At 46.5% G+C, this 24,575-nt stretch overlaps 2 protein-coding genes across 4 annotated transcripts in view; one reads left to right on the top strand and one right to left on the bottom strand.

The window, feature by feature from the left end:
• Positions 1–24,575, bottom strand: part of DOCK1 (dedicator of cytokinesis 1) — a 339,932-nt gene that overhangs the window by 188,371 nt on the left and 126,986 nt on the right. The window lies entirely within an intron of this gene.
• INSYN2A (inhibitory synaptic factor 2A) overlaps positions 1–24,575 on the top strand; it is a 53,160-nt gene that overhangs the window by 14,862 nt on the left and 13,723 nt on the right. The window contains exons 2-3 of the mRNA XM_075423921.1: positions 1,322–2,477; positions 23,758–23,829. Coding sequence (XP_075280036.1) covers positions 1,327–2,477; positions 23,758–23,829 — 1,223 coding nt within the window. The 5' untranslated portion in view covers positions 1,322–1,326. The remainder of the gene's footprint in view (positions 1–1,321; positions 2,478–23,757; positions 23,830–24,575) is intronic.

The raw sequence follows: 24,575 nt of genomic DNA, 5'->3' as shown, positions 1-24,575 counted from the left end.
TTGTGGTTTTTTTTTTTTTTTAGTGCTTTAGGATCCTTTGGGATAAGAAGCTCTATTATAAAGGCATATTACTGCTTCTAGTAAAGGATGGGCTGTTTTGCATTTGAAGCAAAACCTTAATTGATGCTCTGCTGACTTCTTCCACAAGCTTCAATAGTTCATAAATTCCATGCATACGGCGGTACCAACCAGTTGCTAAGAATTAATCTATATTCAGGTTTTAGGTATAGCTATGAGATAAGTTTAAAAAAATCCAAATGATGACACCCGTAACGACCAATTAACTTCTTGCAAAGCAGCAGAGTGCATTACACGGCAGAAACATGTTTCGTAAGCGAGCGTACTGTAAAAAATAATGCCAGTTTGACACTTCTGGCTGCCCAAGCTTTGCATCAAAGGAGCATTAAGGGTGGTCGGTGCTCTAGACTCTTCTTTATTTGCACAAAGACTCCGGTTTTCATTTTCCCTGTATTTTTTATTAGCTATCAAGTAAATTCAGCTGGCTTGCTTCCCGAGAGCCCATACTCCCTTGCCGTGAAGCCCGCGTGGCACCGCGGCATGCCAGCCATGGTGCCTGTCCTCGGAAAAGGGTTCTGGAAACAGCTCCTGGTGCCACGAGAACCCGTTTGAGCCCTGCTCCTCTCTGAGGAGCGAGCGTTAACAAGTCAAGGTAAAAAGCACGAGTTTCTAGCAAAACACCAAAATATAATATGAAGGACGAAAGAGAATCGAGCAAAAACGTTGCGATGGCAGCCATTTCCATCACAGCAGAGGAGGCTACTGGAGAGAGTCCAGCGGAGGGCTACGAGCATGAGGAGGGCACTGGAGCGTCTCTCCTACGAGGAGAGGCTGAGGGAGCTGGGCTTGTTCAGCCTGGAGAAGAGAAGGCTGCGAGGGGACCTTATAAATGCCTACAAATATCTGCAGGGTGGGGGTCAGGAGGACGGGGCCAGACTCTTTCCAGTGGTGCCCAGCGACAGGACAAGGGGCAATGGGCACAAACTGAGGCACAGGAAGCTCCAGCTGAAGATGAGGGAGAACTTCTTCCCTCTGAGGGTGACGGAGCCCTGGAACAGGCTGCCCAGGGAGGCTGTGGAGTCTCCTTCTCTGGAGATATTCCAGACCCGCCTGGACGCGGTGCTGTGCAGCCTGCTCTGGGTGACCCTGCTTGGGCAGGGGGTTGGACTGGGTGACCCACAGAGGGCCCTTCCAGCCCCAACCATCCTGTGATTCTGTGAAGTCAGCTCAAATACTGCAAACCTTGGGGGAAAGTGGCCTTTCTGCTCTAACACGAGCCTTTCTGCACTCTTTTTGCACGCAGGCACCATGGTGAGTAAGGAGCCCAGCAAATGCTTACTCACCGCCTCGGAAAGCGAAGTTGAGCCGGCGGCTTCGCTCGCTCTGGAGATGAAATACGCGCTGGATCCCAACCGGCAGATTAAGAAGCGGAACAAAGCCCTCCAGGTGAGATTTAAGGACATCTGCGAGGCGCAGAACGAGCAGCGGGACAAGCAGCTGTCCACCACGCAGGAGCCCGACCGGAGGGAAGCCAAGGCCGTCTCCTACAAAACGGCGTACCGCAAGTACATGACGGTGCCCGCCCGGCGGTCGATCCCCAACGTCACCAAGAGCACAGGAGTCCAGACCTCACCCGATCTCAAAAAGTGTTACCAGACCTTTCCTCTGGACCGGAAAAAGGGGAATATTCTTAAAAGCGCCTCGACCGTCGACACCTTCAAGAGCCAGAACAACGGGTTTCTAATCGACGTGAAGGAGAAGGACGGCGGGAGCTCGGGGGAGGCCGCGCCGTGGGGCAGGAAAGCCAGCAGCCTGCAGACGGCGGAGTTCATCTCGCACCTCGGCGAGCGCACCAGCGCGGCGCCTCGCGACGACGGCGACGACGCCTGGGGACGCGGCGACGCGCACGGCTCTCCCGGCACGCCGACGCTCCCCGACGCCGCCCGGCCGCCCGGCCCAGGGAAGCAGGCAGCGGGGCAGCCGGGGGGCGAGGAGGTTGCCCAAGCCCTCCCCGGGAGGGTCTTCAAGACCGAAGTGGCCGCCGTTTACCTACCGGCGCCCGGTCCGAACGCCTCGCAGCCCGAGCTGCCAAACCTGGCGGCCGAGGCCGACGGGTCGCCGTGCCCGGCAGCCGAGGAGGCCAAAAAGAGGACGGTGCAGCTGAACGGTGTTCAGCCCCAGGCGGGGGATGCCGGCGCCTGCTCGTCGCGGTGCCAAGCCGCCGAATGTCCCGAGCAGACCCTCCAGGTAAACGTTTCGCCGGCGGAGGAGAACCAGCCTTGCCGGACGGCCGTCGCGGTGAGCGAGGAATGCCAACAAATCGTGCCTCACACGGAAGTTGTGGACTTGAAAGCCCAGCTTCAGATGATGGAAAATTTGATCAGCTCCAGTCAGGAAACCATAAAAGTCTTGCTGGGTGTTATACAGGAGCTAGAGAAAGGAGAAGCTCACAGAGAAGGGTGAGTAGATGCTTTTTAAATGAGAATAAGCTGTTTTGCCTTGCCTAACCAGTTCTGCCCTTGCGTTTGCTGCGGTGAACTTGCACCCGTTGCTCGCAGACCGAGGTTTGCTGCCTTACAGAATCACAGAATCACAGAATAGTAGGGGTTGGAAGGGACCTCTGTGGGTCATCTAGTCCAACCCCCCTGCCAAAGCAGGGAAATTGCCTTAGGGCAATTAGAAAAATGCCTTAGGGGTGAGTCCTAGGGACGCTGCCGGCAGCACTCATGGATTTGGTATCTGCTCGTCCTAGCATGTAATTAAGTAGTTATTTAATGAAGGACCTAGCATATCTTTTCCTATACCTTTTCTAACGAGCACGGAACGAGCGGCTCCCCAGACAGGATTAGGGAGGATGCCTTCCCATCACAACCTGTATTAACTGTAATACCTCGCACGGCGTGAAAAGCAGCAGAAAAACCTTCATTCTGTAAGAGATTTACCTTTTTAAGATTAAGGGATATTATTGCAATTCTTAATATAATTCCATTAATAGCATACGAATCTCGTCTGGTTTACTTTCACCTTCTGAGTATTTAATGATATTTATTTCACAAGGAAATTAAATTAAAACTTTGAATATCAGTCTTCTTTACAGCATTCACACTACTCTGCACACAACAAACTCGAGCATGAAGGAACAAAATTGACGTTACTTGAATCAACCTGTAAGGCATTACAAGTAATAGTTCCTAGAACAGGCTACAACTTTAGTCTTTGCCTAGACAGTTCAACCCATCTCGTTCATTACTTCAACACGCATTTTTCAGACTTACTTCCCTTAGTTCACTAACCTTTATTCCCTGAATGCACTTCTAAATGTATGTGTGCTGATTGTGTGTTTCTAAATACTTCTGTAATTGAATCATAATTTGCCAGAAGAAATCTGGATTTTAAAAATAGACACCAGTAGCTCTTGCTACCTGAAGTAGTACCTGTTTTAGTTTGAGTCAAAAACGTACATCTTAAGATTTGTAATTCAACCCTTTCTCTAGGAATACAGAAAATATTTTGTTAATCCTAAAAATTCAAAATGTTTTTCACTAAAAACATCACCTTAGCTGTTGGACAATGTTGTCAATACAGCCTTAGCGTTTCCAGTTTATTTTCCAGCTGGTTATAGTATTTTTAGAATACCTTGTCAAATCCTGGATCTTCAGACTGCGAAGCTTCTTGATCTAGCTGAAAGCAACACAGATGTACTGACTTTTTTTTTTTGTTTAATTATTATTCAGAAAAAGTCTTCCTCCGCCTTTCTCAACTTACAGAAAATGCAGTAGAATTGGGAAAAAAGGGCATGCTGCTTGTCAAATCACAAAATACAGAAAAATATTTCTTCATCGTAACTCATTAGCTGATCATCGAGAACGCCGTGTGCACGCACACACACATCTGCCCACAAAGTCACCTGCTACCAACCCCACTGCTCCCCCCATACACTTCTGTATCAATTCTTCGTCTTTTCCCAAAGATAGCAGAGCAACAGGTGCAGCAAATACTTATTTTTTCATTGCTCTGACACAAGCAGACCCATTTAACGTGGCCAAAATCAGGAGTGTATCCCTGCCCTCTGCGCAAAGGAGGTCTGGCCCCAACTGTTGATGATTGCTATCTTCAAATAATCCTTCAAAGCTGTTGCGTGTATTAGCCCTGAAGTAATGCAACCATCCATGAACCCTGGTTCTTCAGAAGGTCTCTGCTGCCTCTTACACACACGGACTTGTGCATTAGGAGTCTGCCAGACCACGTTATGTTGGACCAAAAAGAGCCTATTTATTAGCGCGCCTTTACTTTCCCCCTCATAGGTTCCCCAGCAATGGTGAAACCACCACCTAAAGATGCATCCCACATTCTGAAAGCTTTTAAAACATGTTGTATGTGGAAGAGACAATTAAAATGTTTCAAGGATGCTTTGACGTTAACTGTAACCAGTGGCTGAAGTTAGATTAATTGTAAGAACTGGAAGCAGAGTATCTACAGATCAAAGTGTGATCTCGGACAGGGGTGTTGTTTTAAACACAGCGACATGCGAAGGTGCTGCCTTAAAACTTCCCGAGAGCAGGAAAGGGTTTCTGCTTGGAGCCGCTTCCAGCTCCTCTTCCGTACGCTCTCAGCATGTCCCAGCCATGCCCCCTCCCAGCTGGACGCGAAGCAGGTGGAGATGGGGAAGGAGGAAAGAAGGGAGATGCATACTTGCATATTTTCTCCTGATTTAGGAATTCCTGTATTCCAGATGCCTCAAATTTTCTAGCACCTGGGTGATTTTAAAGGAGCTTGCACAAAGGAGTCCGGCATTATGCTTGGGACATTTCTGTTCTCCACTGATCACACTCCAGAGCTGAAAGAACACGCTGTTCTTGTGCAAAGCACCAACACATGATTAACAGGAAGCCTATCTTTATCCCTATTTCCCTCAAATTAGACAACTATTTCAAGAATAGGTTGCCCCATCCTTTTATTAGAATAATTCTTCCTAATGATTGCATTCATTTCTACAACATTTTTGCCCTAGACCCACCACTGTGTGCGTTATTACGTAGCTTCTCGATTTTAGCATGTTGATCCTTTTTCCTTTTATAGCCAGGTATGAGGTCAGCCTATAACAAGAAATTAAAAGCAGTGCTACTGCTACGTCTTTGCGTCTTGTAGCGTATATGAGCCTTCCATCTGCTAAACCAGAAAGCAATGTTCTGTGTTTATGCCACTCACCTGGTTCTCTTATGTATATTAAATTCCTTACAATAACATACATCAAGAAACAAATAGAAGTAACACACTACTGGTAAAAAAAAAAAAAAAATCAAAACCAAAACACACCAAAAAACCAGCAGTTAAATCGCTTAATCAGATTTCCCTTGAAGAAAATCAGTGTTCTCTAAGTGCTGCCGTAGCGCCGTGGGACCGGCGCTCAGCGGATTCATTTTCACTAATATGCTGTAGGTCTTGAACTGCTATTACTGCAATTCATCACGAAATGAGTCTGTGCCAGCAAAACTGTATCAGCATCTCGGAAGACAGCAGTGTCATCCTTTGGATGAACATCAGCTAGGTATACTTTTCAAAATGTCAGTACTACATTATCTGCAATTAGCAGCAACATGCAGCACTCCGCTCTCCCAAACAGCAAGGGAAAACCCACGGGAGGAGGAGGAGGAGGAGGAGGAGAAACACGGCGCGGCTCTAACACCCGACGGAGCCACGGGCTCTCGTCGCTCCGCCGAACCCGAGGCTTCCAGGGTGCGGCCGGACCTCCCTCCTCCTCTGGCCTGGGATCAGGCCCCATTTACTGACCACAGAACGCACAAGTTGAGAAACACAGCTCCTACTGTCAGGCACTACATAATTTTAAAGCATAAATCTGTCTGAATAACACATAGTGGATTTGGGGATGGGGGCAGAAATAATTATCGCTAGCCTGTGACCCCCCAAGAGCGCAGGAAGTTATTCACACTGTGTATTTTGTATGTGCATCATTATTTAGTAAATATTTGGCAAAACGGTAATTATATCTTACTATGTGGAAGCTTCCATGCCAAAAACAACCCCAATTCCATCACAGCAAAAGGCATTCAGCAGCGTTTGCGTTCAGCCATGCATGAGTAGAATGTTACAGAGCTACAGCTTCAGTACAGACTTCCAGCTCAAAGTTGGGAAAATGTTGAATATTACATGATGCAAGGTGCAGCTCTACAACACAAGTTTTCCACTCCGAATCAGCTGTTTGCTTTATCATCTAGTAAACTACCAGCAATCTATATCCACTGTAGGCACATCTGTCTGCGTTCCGATACGACGCGTCCCGTTAAGCAGGCCAAATTCTGCTCCGCTTGCCTGCGCGGAGCTTCCCTGAGGACAGCAGGATTGACAGCGAGACGCAAGTCGCGAATTCCAAAACCTGGCTAACTACAGTACTGCCTACGAAATATGAAACAGGAGATGAGCAGATAATCAAAAACATTTTGCAGCTGGAGAACACCGGTGACCTGCCCTTTAAATCCTTACCGTGAAAAGTAACAGTAATCTAGGCCCTCCTCATTATACAACAAATCAGCAATTTTAGTAAACAAAGTACTCAATTTGCCATACAAAAATAAGTCACAGTATTTTGACTCTGACAGGCCAAATGCTATACATTAGACAGGAGTTAAATGAACCTGTTTCGGAGATAATTTATATTCATTTATTAGGCGACAGTGGCTCAGGAATTTCAAGAGCTCTCAGCAAACATTCATGAAACAAGCAGTCCCAGGCTCCTTCGAAGAGGCTTTGAAAGAACATGTTCTCATGGACGGAATTTAAATGCCATTCCACATTTCCCAATGAATAAGGGATATTTGTGTCTCCTATTATCATTTCCAAGCAGAAAATAAACCGATGCTGTGTGTGTCTGGACAGATGCTTAAACCGAAGAGGAGAGGAGAGCTGCACCCGGTGCAGAGACAGCATCCTCACCCAAATACTTCTGCCTCGAAAACGCTGCAAGCAATCGTCCTCAAGGTCACAACAGCTGAGCGTAAACTTATCACCCTGACTCAGGAACGATGGCGAATCGAAGCCAGACAGCCAAAGCAATTATTGCCCAGATTGTTTGCTTTTTACCTTTTCAGGAGCTACGTCAAGTCCAGTCCAGCTCTTCAGCTCAGACGAAGGAGACAGAGCAAACAGAGGCAGTAACAGCCTCTGCTGTCTACCTCAATCCATCTACGCACACGAGCTGATAACTCTTAAAAACTGGGGAGTTCCTTATTTCACACAAGGAGACAAGAAAGCTTAAAGAGCTGACAGGAGTCCAGCCTTGAAAGCACAGCCTTTGGCAGTAAGGGGCTAGCTGCAGAAATCATATGGCGTTGTTTCGTTTGGCATTCCTCCCCCCCCCCACCTTTGGTTTTGTTTTGCTTTTTCAATTACAGACACGGCAAAGGAACAGTTTAAGAAAATCACTTCTAAGAGAAAAGCTGGAAATGGAGGGAAGCAATAGATAGATAAGCTTAACAGCAGAAGACAGCAGCGCTACAAATAGAAGAAAACCAGAAAGAACACGACAAATTCCATCTGTGATGCACGAACGGTATCATACACTGAACGTCACCAGGTTTTAAGACACTGTAAGAGCAGTCCTTTGGAAAAGGACGACGATGAGGACCTTCATTTCCAGCTCGGTGATCTCTCCACACATCCGTTTTGCCTGTCCTTTGGTGCGGTCATGTTCATTCCGACTGTTACTCTGCCGGAGACCACCTCCCAGCCTCTCCCCTCCTCACCCTCACTACAGTTGCTGGGTTTCACAGAATCACAGAATAGTAGGGGTTGGAAGGGACCTCTGTGGGTCACCCAGTCCAACCCCCTGCCCAAGCAGGGTCACCCAGAGCAGGCTGCACAGGACCTTGTCCAGGCGGGTCTTGAATATCTCCAGAGAAGGAGACTCCACAGCCTCCCTGGGCAGCCTGGGCCAGGGCTCCGTCACCCTCAGAGGGAAGAAGTTCTTCCTCATGTTCAGAGTGTGGGTCATGCACAGATCGTTCCCAAGCACAGATACACCAAAACTCCTGAGAGACTGTAACAGTTCACCTTTCTAAGGCAAAGACAGGAAATCTCTTTGGATGCGTCTTCTCAGTCAAGGAAAAGAAGTAATTTTTGCACAAATCAGGGCTTTGTGGATCTTGCGGTCCTCAGGCCGGTGGATGGGTGGGTGTTTTTTAAATTCTAATCCATACGAACCATTTTCTCTGCTGTTTCCACAAAGATTAGTGAAGCAACGTGACTACTATTGTAGCAGTTTTCATATTCTAGTTCCAACAGCAACAGAACACCCTTCTCTTCCTTTTCTTAGAGCCACTGCTATAACTACTCCCCCTCTTTTTGTAAGTATGCCGTTAATTCTAGTTATGAATAGCTGAACTGTCGGGCTTCGCCATTGCCCAAAAGGTGTATGTGTCACACGATGACCTTTGAGCCACACTGAAGCAAAGTGCATTCCATGATCATTTATGCTTTCCCCTTCGGTCACTACAGCAGTTTTAAGACAAATCCCTGGCATGTGGACCCGTGCCAATTCCGATTGCCCTAGCCCTGTGCTCATTTCCCCAGCAGAGTTCAGCCATCCCTCAGATGCTCACTTACCCTTCCCTGAAAGCAGGAAAGTATTAAGATGCCGTGAAAGTCACAGAATCACAGAATCACAGCATGGTAGGGGCTGGAAGGGACCTCTGTGGGTCACCCAGTCCAACTCCCCTGCCCAAGCAGGGTCACCCACAGCAGGCTGCACAGGACCTTGTCCAGGTGTCTTGAATATCTTCAGAGAAGGAGACTCCACAACCTCCCTGGGCAGCCTGTTCCAGTGCTCCGTCACCCTCAGAGTGAAAAAGTTCTTCCCTTTACCTGCTCTCACCATAAGTAACCTGGTTTTCCAAGCTATAAACCAGCAGTCCAGCCTTCTCCCCTCTGTGTTGCCCCCAAGCACCAATCGAGCAGACGTGGCAGAGCAGCACGCTACACGCTGACACCTCGTCACCAGAACACTGGCATTCTATGCCAAAACCGTGCATTTCCTAACGCAGACTCTTTCAATACCTACCAGCAGTCCGCATGAGCACCCTCGAGCCCTCTTCTTTAAAATTCTCAGTAACCCCAGAGGAAAGCTGATTCCATAAGATCGATCATTGAAAGATCCAGCATCGCCCAAGGTTTTGCCTCCTATTACACTTTTTCTGAATTAGATGAGTAAAAACCAATCTGGAGTTAGACCTACAAGGATGGGTAACGTGAGTATTTCATAGCACAGTATTTCATAGACCTTCCAAACTTGATGAGATTTATATTTTGGATAGGATTTTTCATTAGAGTTAGACAAATTTCTTCCATTGCTCATAATCAAAGCTTCAGATGAATTTGTCGGAGTGGGTAAAAAGGGCAAACTTTCACAGTTCACAGCCATTCCCGGAACATATGTCACAGGGACTCAAAGTACCTCTGTACCGTAACATTTAAGATGAAGAGCACTGTCACAGCTAGCTCACAGCTATTAAACATCCTTTGCTAGGAGTATAGTGCTAGGAGGTTTTGAACAAGCCAACGCTGATCAACGAAGGTGAAAAGTGAGCTGTTGGCAACATCCAGTATGTGGAATAAACGTAACAACAAAAAAGAAACATCATCTTTTTCACAAAGTTCCTTGATCTTAATGCTTACTCTGTTTTCTCAAAAGGTTACACTAGGAACACTCTGAGTCTCAGAAAATATAACTATTTTCCTAATATATTCCAGCTATTTATCAGTGTATACTATACAGGCACAATTCGAAGAAAAAGTATTTGACGTATTCAGAAAAATAATTTGATTTATATCTAGTTGCTATTCAGTAGACTTTAAAACCAACACGGAATACCACTCAGCCCCACACCTCCCCATTTCAGCAGGGTCCAGCAGCGCTTCAGGCTTTGAAGTGAAATGAAGGTTCACGACTCTTCCGTCAGATTGGCCGCAGTGACACAAAGGCCACTAAAAGCCAATTTCCACAATTCAGGTTTGGAAACACCGGTGAAGTCTTATAATGAACGATTTAAAAAAGCGTAAGCAGCATACGTTCTCGCTAAATATATCCATATGAGTTCCTGCAGATCGTAAGGGACGCTTTTCCAGCTGTCACCGAGCTGTCCAAATCACATACCTGCAAGGAGAGTTTTTCTGCTAAATCAGGCTTTTAAAGAGGATGTTATTGAGGTACTGCAGTATCAGTTTTCACTTTACACAATTAGAGTAATCCTTTAATAACCACATTTTGACTGTTGGTGGTATTAGCATCCAAAGAGACAGAGCAATGAGCCAGTTACCTATCCAGTCATGTAAAAATGAGACAGAATGAGCTTTACAGTGTCAAATTTCTCACTGCTGTTCCTTCACCAAGAGATTAATCCCCAGATTTCTAATTGACACCTACTTCTGAGCCCCTGTGCTTACATGAAGATACACTTATCTCTTTTCCTGACTAGGGGAAAATGGATTTTGACTGGACAATCCTAGTAAAAAGACTTGGCTGAAGCGGGGCGCTTTGTTTTTGAACTGTTGCACTCCCTGCTACCCCATTTCCAGAATTAAGACATAAGAATGCAATTCAGTCGTAAGAACCGTGCAGCACGTTCAGGGAACCGAGGGTAAGCAAGCACTGGAGACGATGCAGGGTTTCAGCTGGATTCAGGTACCCGTGCAGCGTTTCGGAAGCGGGAGGGAAGCGCCTTTTAAGCGAGGAGCTCCTAGGCTCGTGTCTGTCCATCCTCCCTGCCTGCCACCTCCGCGTCACTGCTGGCTGCTTTGCTCAGTTACGGAGCCAGGAGCTGTTCTCAGCTCAGACCTTGAAAAAACTAAGGTGGTCTAGACCGTCCCGTAGCTCTCAATGGCTTCATTGTGAGCTTTGCAAACACAGAGGAATTTTGAAGACAGATGTAAATAGATCACAGAATCACAGAATAGTAGGGGTTGGAAGGGACCTCTGTGGGTCATCTAGTCCAACCCCCTGCCCAAGCAGGGTCACCCAGAGCAGGCTGCACAGGACCTTGTCCAGGCGGGTCTGGAATATCTCCAGAGAAGGAGACTCCACAGCCTCCCTGGGCAGCCTGTGCCAGGGCTCCGTCACCCTCAGAGGGAAGAAGTTCTTCCTCATGTTCAGACGGAACTTCCTGTGCTTCAGTTTGTGCCCGTTGCCCCTTGTCCTGTCACTGGGCACCACTGAAAAGAGCTTGGCCCCATCCTCCTGACACCCACCCTGCAGATATTTGTAGGCATTTATAAGGTCCCCTCGCAGCCTTCTCTTCTCCAGGCTGAACAAGCCCAGTTCCCTCAACCTCTCCTCATAGGAGAGATGCTCCAGTCCCCTCACCATCCTCGTAGCCTCCGCTGGACTCTCTCCAGTAGCTCTTCGATAACCACGTTAAAATACGCAGGGCAGTCCAGCACAGGGCGCAGGCACATACTCACTGCCTGCAGTCAGCACGAGGTGACTTCCCTGGCATCGAACCGTTTTTCCCCACATTATAAGCAAACCCTTCGAAATGCAGCCGTTTAACAGAACGCTTCAGTGAGGCTGGGACAGTTCTGAGCTTTTTGCCGTGGTTCACTGCATCGCACAGAGCAGCAGCACAGGGATCAGTTGTGCTGAAGGTCACCCAAGCAAGAGAACCGCCGTTCAGAGGGAGGGTGGACATCTCTCCGAACACGCCCAGCTGTGTTTAGCCCTCTTTTACTAATAAGATGATGACAGAGGATGTTTTTCACCGTGTTACTTGCCGCATGAACGCACCCGAAGGGGACAGATAGCACTGTATTGGGTATACTACGATTTTTTTTCTCTTGGTTCCAATATCCTGAGAAGACATGATAGAAGCTAAGTGTGGTCTCATGCATCAGCCCGAGGGACTGGATTGTAGAGATGAGTGGAGGTATTTTGACATTAACAAGGCCATTTACACTCCGAAGTAGTTCAACCTGGCATGACTTAGGTCATTTCTTTGCTAAATGCAAAGAGATTTGTCTCCTTCATTGTCATCTGCACAAGCGCAGAAAGAATTCCCAGCGACGAGACTTTGTGAGCCTCTGCACACAAACCTCACGCAAACGCCGAGCTGCTGCTCTCGGATATTCCCGTGCTGCAGTGAGATCTCCAGCTACCGCTATTTCAGGAAATCGGGAAACAGAAAGCACTGAGACCTGCAAAGAGTTATTTAAGCCTCAACAGAAAAAGAGTTCAGCAGCTCCTGGGTCCTTCCTGCTTTTTTTTCCCCCACACAATTCACCATCCTTCCTGCAGGTACCACATATTCAGAAAGATCAGTGGCCAGCAATTGTACTCCATAGTCTCAATTTTATGCTGCTGCATAACATTTAGAATTTTGAACAAGCTCTTTGGTTTGCATATAGTATGGCTGATGTAGTTATTATTGTAAGCTGGTATAGGCTTATGTATGTAATGAAAACAGTGTTTGAGCTTGCACTGAAATCTCAACCACCTTGGAATGATGAAAAAACACCACAGACTGCTTAGTTCTCTTACCTTCCCTCCTTTATAGAAACAAGGCCTGTTAGCAGCCCTCTTCATTCAGAAGCCCGACTCAAGCAGAATCCAAGGTGTCGTGTTTTCATAGTTATTCGCCCGTAATCGCACTGTTAGTTCAGACCTGTGAAACACCCTTTGCTCCGACCGGTTGAGAGGGTTTCATTCGCAGTAAAACCGTGCAGTTCTGAGTCTCCGTGCTGCAGCTGACGAAGGGCTGTTAGCCACAGAGCAGGGAGCTGAAAAACCGCTCCGTAGTTGAGAAACAGCCGGGCTCCGGGTAGGAGAAAGGAGGTGCGAAGGCACGGGCTGCAGGCAGGGCTTTGTGCTCAGCGGTGTAGCCATCAGGCACGTCGCCCCAGCGAGTCCCAAAAACGACATGCGGAAGAAACGGATTTTAAAATGCGGTGGGTTTGGGGGTGGAAGAGGAATGGGGACTCAGCAGAGGAGCGCAACACGCGGCGGAGCTGCAGTAAAGGGATGGGTGCAGCAGAGCTGCTGGTTCAGAGGTCTCGGCCGCTCTGAGGTGCAGAGCAAGGCGCAGCAGAAAGATGGAGAGTGCAAGGGGTAAAGAGACAGAGCCCATCTCAGCCTAACTCCTGGAGAGCGCTCCCCGATAACAGAATCACAGAATCACAAACTCACAGAATGGCAGGGGTTGGAAGGGACCTCTGTGGGTCACCCAACCCAACCCCTGCCCAAGCAGGGTCACCCAGAGCAGGCTGCACAGGACCTTGTCCAGGCGGGGCTGGAATATCTCCAGAGAAGGAGACTCCACAGCCTCCCTGGGCAGCCTGGGCCAGTGCTCCGTCACCCTCAGAGGGAAGAAGTTCTTCCTCCTGTTCAGCTGGAGCTTCCTCTGCTTCAGTTTGTGCCCGTTGCCCCTTGTCCTGTCGCTGGGCACCACTGGAAAGAGTCTGGCCCTGTCCTCCTGACACCCACCCTGCAGATATTTAGAGGCATTTCTAAGGTCCCCTCTCAGCCTTCTCTTCTCCAGGCTGAACAAGCCCAGCTCCCTCAGCCTCTCCTCGTAGGAGAGATGCTCCAGTCCCCTCATCATCCTCGTAGCCCGCCAGAAGCGTTCGGCCGAAGAATTCTGTGCCAGCGATACAGCTGCTACTCAGCTAGATCAAACAAATTCCCTGAATTAATACAAAGAGTTGACATTTTAATTGTCCTCCTGATTTTTCTGATGAGGTAACAGAGGCACAAATATTCAAGAGAGATGCGAGACCTCACGTGCACTTAATTCCTGTAAGATTTTGTGATTTCACTTGAAATACGTTTTCATTCTCTCTGTTCTCAGTGGGTTTTTTAAAATCTCTAGACAGCCTTATTAAAATATGTATTTTTTAAAAAACTCGTCACTCCCTGACTAACCTGAGTATAATATAAAATGTATTTATGGGGTGAAAGTACTTGAATTGCTGTCTTGGGAGTCATGCCATACACCCACAGTGCAAATACCTCAAAAAGAAAATTAGTCATCTGCTTCCAACTGTCAGGATTCAGTAAAAGACAACAAACTACTGTCTTGGAAACAGTCTCAAAAATCTCACCATTGAGCTTCTGTACATTTCAAAGTGTTTTCAAAAACCAAATGAATAATATCAGCCCTGTAATAACAAGACAGATAGGAAAAACAAGAGGAAAAAAGTCTGATATTATTTTAGAGCATCAGAGGATTTCTGCTTTCATCCTCTGCCATCAGTTAAAACAACCTCTCAAAAATGAGTTAGTGAATTTGTGCAGTGTTTCTTTTGCCTTTTTCTTTTTTGGTGCGTGTTAAAACACACTCATACCCAGCACGACACCTAGGTTCTTCCCCTCTACTCTGATGGCCACAGCGACTGACGAGGACGGCCTGAGCCTCGGTCCCTCCAGCCGTGCCACTGCGCGTCTGCCCAGCCCGCCGGCCTCCCACGTCCCTGCGACTCACGGGCTCTCCTCTTCCTCAGAGAGAGGAGAACTCTGTTCATTAGGGCTTAGTTAATCCTCACACAGTAACGACTTAAAGAAAACCAGCCGACTGGACCTGCGCGGCTCTCGCCGAGCGCTCCCCGGATCCCAGCACACCCCACAAGCAAACTGGTTTGTGCTTGAGCTTTGTACCACAGGACAAGAAAGCTGCAGAGGGACTTTTTGCAAGGGCATGGAGTGATAGGACAAGGGGGAATGGCTTCAAACTGAAAAAGGGTAAGTTTAGGTTAGATATAAGGAACAAATTCTTCCCCATGAGGGTGGTGAGGCACTGGCCCAGGTTGCCCAGAGAAGCTGTGGCTGCCCCCTCCCTGGCAGTGCTCAAGGCCAGGTTGGATGGAGCTCTGAGCACCCTGGGCTGGTGGAAGGGGTCCCTGCTGATGGCGGGGGGGTTGAAACCAGATGATCCTTAACGTCCCTTCCAACCCAAACGGTTCTACAATTTCTGCACATGTGCTCCAGTGCACAGGCACAGAGCTTTCCTGCAGCTGCTAAATACGTTGATGGTTCCCAGAAAAGCTGCACTGATAACTTCAGACCAGTATGGGAAAGAACCACCACGAAGGTAAATGCTGACTGCAAGTCCATGCGACTTTGCTAAAGAAAGTCGGGCAACAGCTTCCAGCTGGGTGGAGCTGCCAGTGCTGGAGGTACAAGAGAGCTCCGCAGCCCTTCACCAGCCTCTGCAAAAAGCTACAGAGCAGAACCAAAGAGCTGACTTCTACTCATAATTCGTTTAACATGACCCATCTGTAAGAATCGGGCTCAGTCCAAGCCAACCTACCCTGGTGCAGGGCACCCTGCAGCACCTCTTTCTGTCGCTGCTCGGAACGGTGCCAGGACTGCCTGCTGCTGGGGGAGCTCAGCCCTGCTCGGTCACACGCAGGGGAACGGAGCCGCTCAGACACCAGGAAGGGGCCCACCTTCACTGGGAGACACGCCAAGGATGCTCCCAGGGCTTGCACTGGGGAGCCAAATAAGCAACGCCAACAAACAACAGGGAAAAAAGAAAAATCTTTAGGTGAAAGCCAAGGAGGGGAAAAAAAAAAAAAAAAGGGAAAAAAAAGCCCTGAGACAAACACCAAAACCCAACAGACCTCTGAAAAGCATGAAACAATTAAATGCTTGCATCCAGCTGTAGGCATCAAACAAAAAAGCCTCAAGATAACTGCTCAAAGCACAACGCTATTCTTGATATTTATCAGGCTGTACTGCTATCTCTATAAATGAAAACTGCTAATTGGTAATTATGAATGTAATGACAACACAGCAGCAGCAAGGCTGAAACACTTTTTCTGCTTGTCTACTGGGCCAGCAGAACACCTTTACACAAGCCAGAGGGTGACCTGAGATGTTTTCTACCTGTACATACCTGCTGGTTTGACAGCAGAATGCAAGTTCTTAAGGGGACCAGAGGCAGATATTCGTCCTACAGAAACAGGATTCTGCCGATACAAATGCGTTTATACGAGGCTTTCCATTAAAATAGCAAATCTGTCCTAGGTTAAACTAAACCTATATGGCTAAGCAGGATTTATTTTAACCTGCAAAACACAGCCGAGTGATTTTCCTGCAGTTTACATAGCTAAAATGTGACTTATTCAAGTCATAAGGACAACTAGAACACACGTGACATAGTGAAGTTATCTTCTTCTGCCAAAAGGCCAATTATGTTAATGGTAAGTGTGGATAATCTTCTCCTGAAGCATAGTTATTAGCAGTATTAGCTCTGTAATACTTTACAGTAGGAAACAAAGGGTTTGAGAAGTTCTCCACCAGGCTATTTATTTTTAAACCATTATTCTGTAAAGACGGGTAACATGAGGGTGTTTGGCTCGCTACGCTGTGAATAGTCCCCGCAGCACCAGGCCACGCACGGCAATACAACTCCCATTTACACAAAGACCTAAGGAGAAGCACGGCCCACACTTCCTCAGCTACTCAGCGCGGCCAGAGCTGTCACTTCAAAACCACTTCAAAGGCCCACTGCCTCCTTAAGATGATTTGTTTCACTACATTTTAATGAAAACATCAACAAAAAAAAATTCCTGAAGTCTGCTGATCCTCCTTGTTGGTGGCAATACATCAAAAGCGTGATGAACATCAGCATCATCTGAAGAGCACACCCATCAGAGCATAAACACACTCTGAAGCACAGCCACTTCTGTAAAATCATGCCATTAAGTAACTCAATTAATATGAAGTATTCCCTACATCCCAGCAGATAAGGGAAGACATCCAGATGTAACAGAGCTGCCCTTTCAAATCGCTTCGTAAGATTTTTTCTTTATTTATTTGTTTTCAATAGATGTCCAGGACACTTGAATTAGTGCCCCTTCACTAGCTGCCTACTGAACAATGGAAAAAAATCAGCATTATATAAATCCAAGTTTCCCTCTACCAGCTCAGTGGGGTCTCTAACTTATACGAGCAAAAAACTACTCTAATGCAAAGAAGATTTTGATGTTTCAGTCGGTATTTTCAAAAAAGCCTCAAGCAGGTGCACAAATTCTGCATTTCACAGGGATTTAGAGGGTGTAATTCCCTGAGGCTGCTCTGAAAATTGCAGCCTATTATTAGTTACTGCCAGTCCATGTCAGCAAAATGGTTGCTCTTCATTATAATATTTTAATACTTGGAAGTGTTAATTGAGGTTAAGCTCAGGTTGTGCCAAGAATGCTAAAAGAAACGCAATAAAATGAAAGCCTCCTGAAAATAATATGCAATGTAGACAGCAAGCGTATGTGAAAAACTGAGGATGGGGATGAGATACCCTTCCCAAGGTGACACAGCGATCCAACGAATCGATTCCCAGAGCCCAGCCACACAGCACCGCGTAATGCAGGAGACCAACCGTGCCCCTCTGCATCCATCCGTTCCAAAACAGAAAACACAAGATGTAAGGTCTTGAAGAATCAAGCTACTGGAGTAATGACTTCTTGTTAGTGCATGAGGAAGAACTTCTTCCCTCTGAGGGTGACGGAGCCCTGGCCCAGGCTGCCCAGGGAGGCTGTGGAGTCTCCTTCTCTGAAGATACTCAAGCCCCACCTGGACGCGGTGCTGTGCAGCCTGCTCTGGGTGACCCTGCTTGGGCAGGGGGCTGGGCTGGGTGACCCACAGAGGTCCCTTCCAACTCCGACCATGCTGTGATTCTGTATATCAAAACACATGTTAGATGCTAAAGTAGTATGAGACACGGTGATAATATGAGTTCCAGGGAAGCTGGTTAAGCATTCCAGTACAGGCGTTCAGTTCCCTTCGTGCAGATCAGCGTGCATCCCATCAAACCAGTAATGAATAGTGCCATGTTTACTTTGCTATACTGATAGGATTTAAAAAAAAAAACAAAACACATACTTACTCAAGTCTATTTTCATTACTGTTTTTGAAGAAAAATCTTAAAGTACTACAGGTTCTAGACAGCTACCCAGAAAGCAATCTAATTAAACCAAAAGATTTCTTTCAGCATCCACAAGATCATATTTTGCCAAATATAAATTAGAATGTCTTTCTTACTATGATCACTAAGGAAAAAATGGGCCGTTGCTGACTGGCAGGGGAAGGGGCTAGATTTGCTGGGGTCTTATTCATGGAGGTCAGCAGTAGAAGTCAAGAACCAACTTGTTGTAGAAGGCCAGGATGCCAGGTGCTGCCCTCTGACTGCACCTCACATCTTCGTACCAGCGGATTCCAGATGTTGCATCTCTCAGGAGACCTGAAGTGAGCAGCCCACCCTGCAGCACAAACACGTGCAACTCTGCGTCCAAGAGCCCCCAGGAGCACCCAAGGGACCGCACCGCGCAAGGTCAGGAGACCGGGATGACAACCAGAAAGGCAAAATCAACCACCTCTCATTCAACATTCACCATTTCTGCTCACACCTCAGTACCAAAAATGTAACTAGATCTCCATTTCACTTCAAGGCTGATGGACCTTCTTCCTCCCGAGAGCGATCAGGCGTTACGGGGCGGCAGCACAGCAGCGGTGCCCCAGCCTACAGACCAGACGGGTCAGCCCAACCTCGCTGTCATCCACTTTAACCTTCCTGAAGAAGGGATGAAAAAAGGGAGAGACTCCAGCAAGTTAAAAAATGTAACACTTCTTATGCTTAAACTGATGAGGCATCCCCAAAATCAAGATGTTGAGATCAGTAAAATAAGATGCAAGGCTTAATGCTGAGATTATTTTTACGTGAAGTACATTGCCCACGGGAGTCGTAGCTTGGGGGGAGCTCCGGGCTGCCAGGCGTTTCAGTCCGTACAAACTGAATACTCCACTTTGGATCTAAAACAGACCAAAGCCAACTTTCATTTCTCTAAAAAGAAAACAAATTTTCTGCAGGAATCTTTGTTTTGTGAAAAACTTCACATTTTACAGGATTTACTCTTACAGAAAAACATCAACCAGTTTACCAATGAAGAAAGAAGTTACTGGTCTCCAGCCTGAGCTCTTCTACACTGGAATACTCTTCAAGTTATTTTTAAGAGAAGGAAAAAAGTAGCTTATCCAAAACACTCTATCTCACAGGCAGGTGCCCAGAACTCTGCTCTCCCGAGCCCGGTACCCAGCCTGTGCTCACAAACTGTTTCTCACAGTTAATGCTGATGGGAAGCCCAGATTTTCAGTAATTCTGCACTGCAGATCAACCTCACTGCCTCGGATTGGCATGGAAACATCGTGCCAATACTAAAATCTTTGCTGGCGTGGAGTAGATGAATTCCATGCAAGTGTTTATGTGCATAATTATGTGAAAACAAGCAAGGGAAGGTCCAAAGCCCTGGGGTATCAACAACAGAATTCTTTCCTGAAGAGTTTAATTTATATAGAAATGACTGAATTCATACTGCACTAACACTCACACAACACAGTCCCGGCGAAAGAGCTATCAAACTGCCTAACAGAAACCAAACACCGTGACACCACGTTGTGTTCTCGGGGCTTACAAAGCAGCCCAACTAATAGGATGGTTCAGAGAAGGCAACATCACTAGATCTGTAGTTAGAAAGCAAAATCATCTCTGAGAAGCTAAAAATATTGAATAAGGAAAATGATGCTTTAAGAAAAGTTCATCATGAATTACATCTGACTAGGGGGGGAAAGAAAAATGTATTGCTGTTAACAGCAGAGTTTGTGAATGACAATGATGCTAAAAGAAAGCAGTGTTGAATGTGTCAGCTGAGGAAACAGGATTTCAAACCAATCATCCAAAAATCACATAATTTTTAAACACTTATATCAAAGGACCATTTTCACCAGCTTAATGATTCTGCCTTATACCATCAGCTAGGAAATATGTTTTTAAGTATCTGAAAGGCTGGAATTATTGTGCATTTAAAGATCATCTTACGTGTTAGAAAAATTTAAGTAAAATACTGAAAATTCAATTTTTAGGAAGATGGTTTGTTAACCTAAGTTTGTTTGATAACTTATTTTTAATATGATATCAAAACCACTGCAAGTTATAGAGAAGAGGAGGCTGAGGGGAGACCTCATCCCTTTCTACCTGAAAGGAGGTTGTAGTGAGGTGGGGGTCAGTCTCTTCTCTCAAGGAACAGGCAGTAAGACAAGAGGCAATGGCCTCAAGTTGCATCAGGGGAGGTTTAGATTGGATATTCAGAGAAATTTCTTCACTGAAAGAGTGGTCAGGCATTGGACCAGGCTTCTAGGGCAGTGGTGGAGTCACCATCCCTGGAGGGGTTCAAAAACGTGTGGCGTTTTGGGACACGGGTTAGCAAGCATGGTGGTGTTGGGGTGACGACTGGACCTGATGATTTTGGAGGTCTTTTCCAACGTTAATGATTCTGTGATTCCGCGAACCACAATGAGACCAAACAGAGTATAACTTTTGCTAAGTGAGTAACCAGCCTACCAGCACTGGATGAGTTTCTCCCAACTAACATGTTATTTTGTTAAGATGGGCCTGGTGCTGGTGGAAACTGGGTGGTAAAGCCAGCGTGGTGATTAAGACAGTGACCAGGTACACGCTTCTGTTGTATGGGTGTGAGCGTACAGGGAAGGTACGGATGCAGAGACACACCTGTATGAGTTCCAATACAGCAATATGTTTATTTGGGTGTTTATTCCCATATGACTTCTTGCTGAAGTGTTTCTAAGTTCTGCGCCAGATCGAGTGGGCTATCGCTGGGATACGCCACCGCTACAGTTTTGCCCTGGGGGCTCTGTTTTATTCCTCTTCTCCACTCACGCTTTTCAGCACATACAGGAATACTCCTCATCCCCCCTTCTCTTTCCGACAAAAAATTCTCACCTTTTCCCAATCCCACAGTGAAAGCCACAATTCTCAAACACCCCGGGCTAGGGGAAGAAATAAATACAAATAAAGCCTTGTCAAGATTTGCTGTAAACAGACGACCTGACAACCTCGCTTTTACAACTGCTGCCAGAAACCGTGCTTTTCTAGAGCAAATCCCTCGGAGCACCAGGCATGTCCCTAAAATACGACCAACCCTTTTCCCAAGGAACTCTACAAACGAGATGTCACAGGGCTCCTCTCACAGCCGTCCAGGCTAGCGGGGACAGGAATTAGCAGGGTAAGTGACCTACATCCTGCTTCTGCAAACACTGGACTTTGAGAAACCTATGGAAAAACCCTTCTAATTAAATTATTTCTTAAACAGCAGAGCAGAGAGGCGGGCCAAACGTGCACAGCATCAACCCTGCAGCGCTGCGCAGGAAGAGGAGAGGCTGGCAGAGAGCAGGAGGCTGTCAGCCTCCGAGCCAGATAATTAACCGACTGCAATGGCAGCTTGCAGGCGTACAAAGATGAATGAAAACGTCCCAACTGGAAACTAATGAGGAGAACAACCCCAAACACCAACTTGGCACCCAAGGCAGTGTGTTTATGCCTTTACCTCTACGGAGGCACTCAGACAACCGCGCCGCGTTCCTCTGCAGGCAATTATTAACTGCCCTCTTTGTCCTCAGGACATAAAGGCAGTCAGCAGCCCAGCAGTAAACCTGAAATGTTGTATCTTCAGGAAGAGTTTTTAGTATTTGATCAATAGCTTGGAAAAAACATTTTACAAGTCCACGTTTAATAGTGTGGTGACAATTTGAATGTCAGCTTCCAAAAAATTTCACAAGGGGAAGTGAAAAACACTACTTCACCCCTCTTCGAGAGCAGGCAAAGCAGGTATAATCAAATATAAAACAGTACTGGTTTTTCCCCCTCTAAGGAACAGTACATAATATAGAAATCTTGCTTTGTAGAAGTTCTTTCACATCTGACTTTGTTGTTGTGTTAAAATTTGGCAATCTAGTTAATTTGAGTATGTTCCTCTGAAGAAAAAGTATTTCTGATGCTGAATTATTACTCGAGATGTTAAACCCAGAGCGTTCCAGCCCTCTCCCAATAAAGCAAAGCGACTAGATCAGCAAGAACTCCCCCTTGCATTTTGCTTCAGGAGGGAAAAACAGCTTTTATTATAAAAGCAGCAGATTCACCCCGTTATGAACTGCTGTCTGTGCTATCAGTGTGCCAAGGAGCCGCGCTCACAGGCCAGAGCGCCCCGCGGTCACCCCACCCCGACCCACGGACAATCCCAGGAACTGGGGTGGAAGCAGAAACGTCACCTGTGAAGACAAGCTTGGGCTACTATGGGTTCACTCTCTGCCGTCAAGTTCATGCTGATGAATTTCTTCTTCCTTAAAAGTCTATATAAAACGCATAAGTGATGTCATCTATAAAACACATAAGCGATGCCATCAACTTTTAAACCGTGTTCAAACCTTTAAAATAATAAGGAGAAGTGACACAGGACCAGATGATGGCTTTCAAAGAAACCAGTACGTTCACTAGGATAAATAAATCGCCTGCAGCATTTAGGAAGTGCTGGTTTCCCATCTTAGGGACCTTCCCGTTAACACTTCCTATTATACAGGTCTGATATTTTGTCACATAAAAATTAAGTCAACTTTTCTGCAGATGCTGGATTTTTCATTACTGTTCCTTTGTCAGGGGGGCAGAGCAGAAGGCAGCCTGCCCCCCCAGCAAGGGCAGCGGAGGGCAGGGAGGGCAGGGCTGCTCCTGCTCAGCCACGCCAGCACCCAGTTAGCTGAGGTCCGTCAGGGGAGCTGCCTGGGCGAGGAGGGGCCCAGGCTCCAGGGTGGCACCCGGCTTCAGCAGCATGCCCTTCGGTAATCCCGCCCAGATCGATTTTCCACATCTTCAAAATTCCACCGGTGAGGTATTTCCCTATTTCTTTTAAGAACAACTATGAAGAAACTGCACGTACTAGTCTGGATTCTACACAAACTAAAAATAACTTCAAAAGATCCTAACTTTGTGGTTTTACAAAAAAAAGTAACTACCTAAATATTGACTTAGGAATTTTAATTTTAAACTTATTTGCATGCATGAACATTTGTGTTGATAGGTAGGCAACTGTGTTCTTTTTAATTTAATATATTTAAATAAAATTTCTATATAGAATAAAGTACTTCACAGAATCACAGAATGGTAGGGGTTGGAAGGGACCTCTGTGGGTCATCTAGTCCAACCCTGCTTAAAAAAAAAAAAACTGTTAAAATTCAAACTGGCCAAGTCAGAGACAAGACCTAGGTGAATTAAGAGTCACTGCTATAACAGACTTCAAACCAAAGCGTGACAAAGCACAGCTGGTGAGTACGGGAAGTGTTATTTAAATTACATTTCCTTCCTTTTAAGACGCAAACACCATTACAACAGATCTCCAGACCTCATTGCTGGGGGAGAGCATTTCTAAATAGATGCTGTTTTCCAGTATTATGTTCTATACATCCAGCAACAGCTAGGAAAAGCCTTGTGCGTTTGAGAGGGCAGAAGGACCCCAGGCCACCAGCACCGTCCCGTCTGTGGGAAGTGGAAGCGTGTCCGTGTGCAGTGATGGTTCATCACTCCGGTACACAGCAGCTGTACGTAAAGAGAGGCTCACGTAACGTGGTTTCCTTGTTATTTAGAAAAGCATAATGGAAATAAATCTTATCTCCTTGCAGTCATTAAAGACTCATTTTGCAGAATAATTTCATCTTCCCGTTGTTCAGGGAAGCTGGATATGCTATTTTTGATCCTGTTTTCCTAATGGCTAGATTTCTGTATTCAATATTGAAGTTAAAAAAAAGTATTCCTGAAGTTCTGATTTCTATTAAGAGCATCATAGAAGGCAAAAACGTGTTAAAACAAATTACTTTTTAATGACCTCGTGTTCTTGTCTTTGTAGGCTTTCATATCGGACTGGTCAAGACACGGCTAATTGCGACACATGCAGGAACAGTGCATGTATTATCTATAGGTAGGTTAAAAATACGAATATTCCCACTTTTTTCTGAGTGAAAGTAATGATTTACTCACTAATGAAGGATCAGTTGTTAGCCTTGGTTTTTAAGCAACATGAAAACAGTTTAAAAACAGAACACAAATTTAACTTCACTGAATTCATACAGTTCAACAGACACCTGTTTCCAAGTCTCAAATTTTCAGATCGAAACTAGAGGATTACGGTCACTCCTACTGCCGAGCCCTCGGATGTGCAGTGTTACAAGGTGCGAGCTTCCCTTTCACGTCGCTGGAGATATTTAGCATTTGCTGTCCCCCAAGTCAACATCATGCCAAGGGATTTCTGTAGCAGTAACTGCTGGACTCGGGGAGCGACTCTGAGCGAGGGGCTTTACAGCAAAGAGAACCAGATTCAATCACAGAATCACAGAATAGTAGGGGTTGGAAGGGACCTCTGTGGGTCACCCAGTCCAACCCCCCTGCCCAAGCAGGGTCACCCAGAGCAGGCTGCACAGGATCTTGTCCAGGCGGGTCTTGAATATCTCCAGAGAAGGAGACTCCACAACCTCCCTGGGCAGCCTGTTCCAGTGCTCCGTCACCCTCAGAGGGAAGAAGTTCTTCCTCATGTTCAGACGGAACTTTCTATGCTTCAGTTTGTGCCCATTGCCCCTTGTCCTGTCACTGGGCACCACTGAAAAGAGCTTGGCCCCATCCTCCTGACACCCACCCTTCAGATATTTGTAGGCATTTATAAGGTCCCCT

The sequence above is a fragment of the Opisthocomus hoazin genome, chromosome 6 (assembly GCF_030867145.1).
Source record: "Opisthocomus hoazin isolate bOpiHoa1 chromosome 6, bOpiHoa1.hap1, whole genome shotgun sequence".
Lineage (NCBI taxonomy): Eukaryota > Metazoa > Chordata > Aves > Opisthocomiformes > Opisthocomidae > Opisthocomus > Opisthocomus hoazin.
This window is presented reverse-complemented; position numbering and strand designations above follow the sequence as displayed.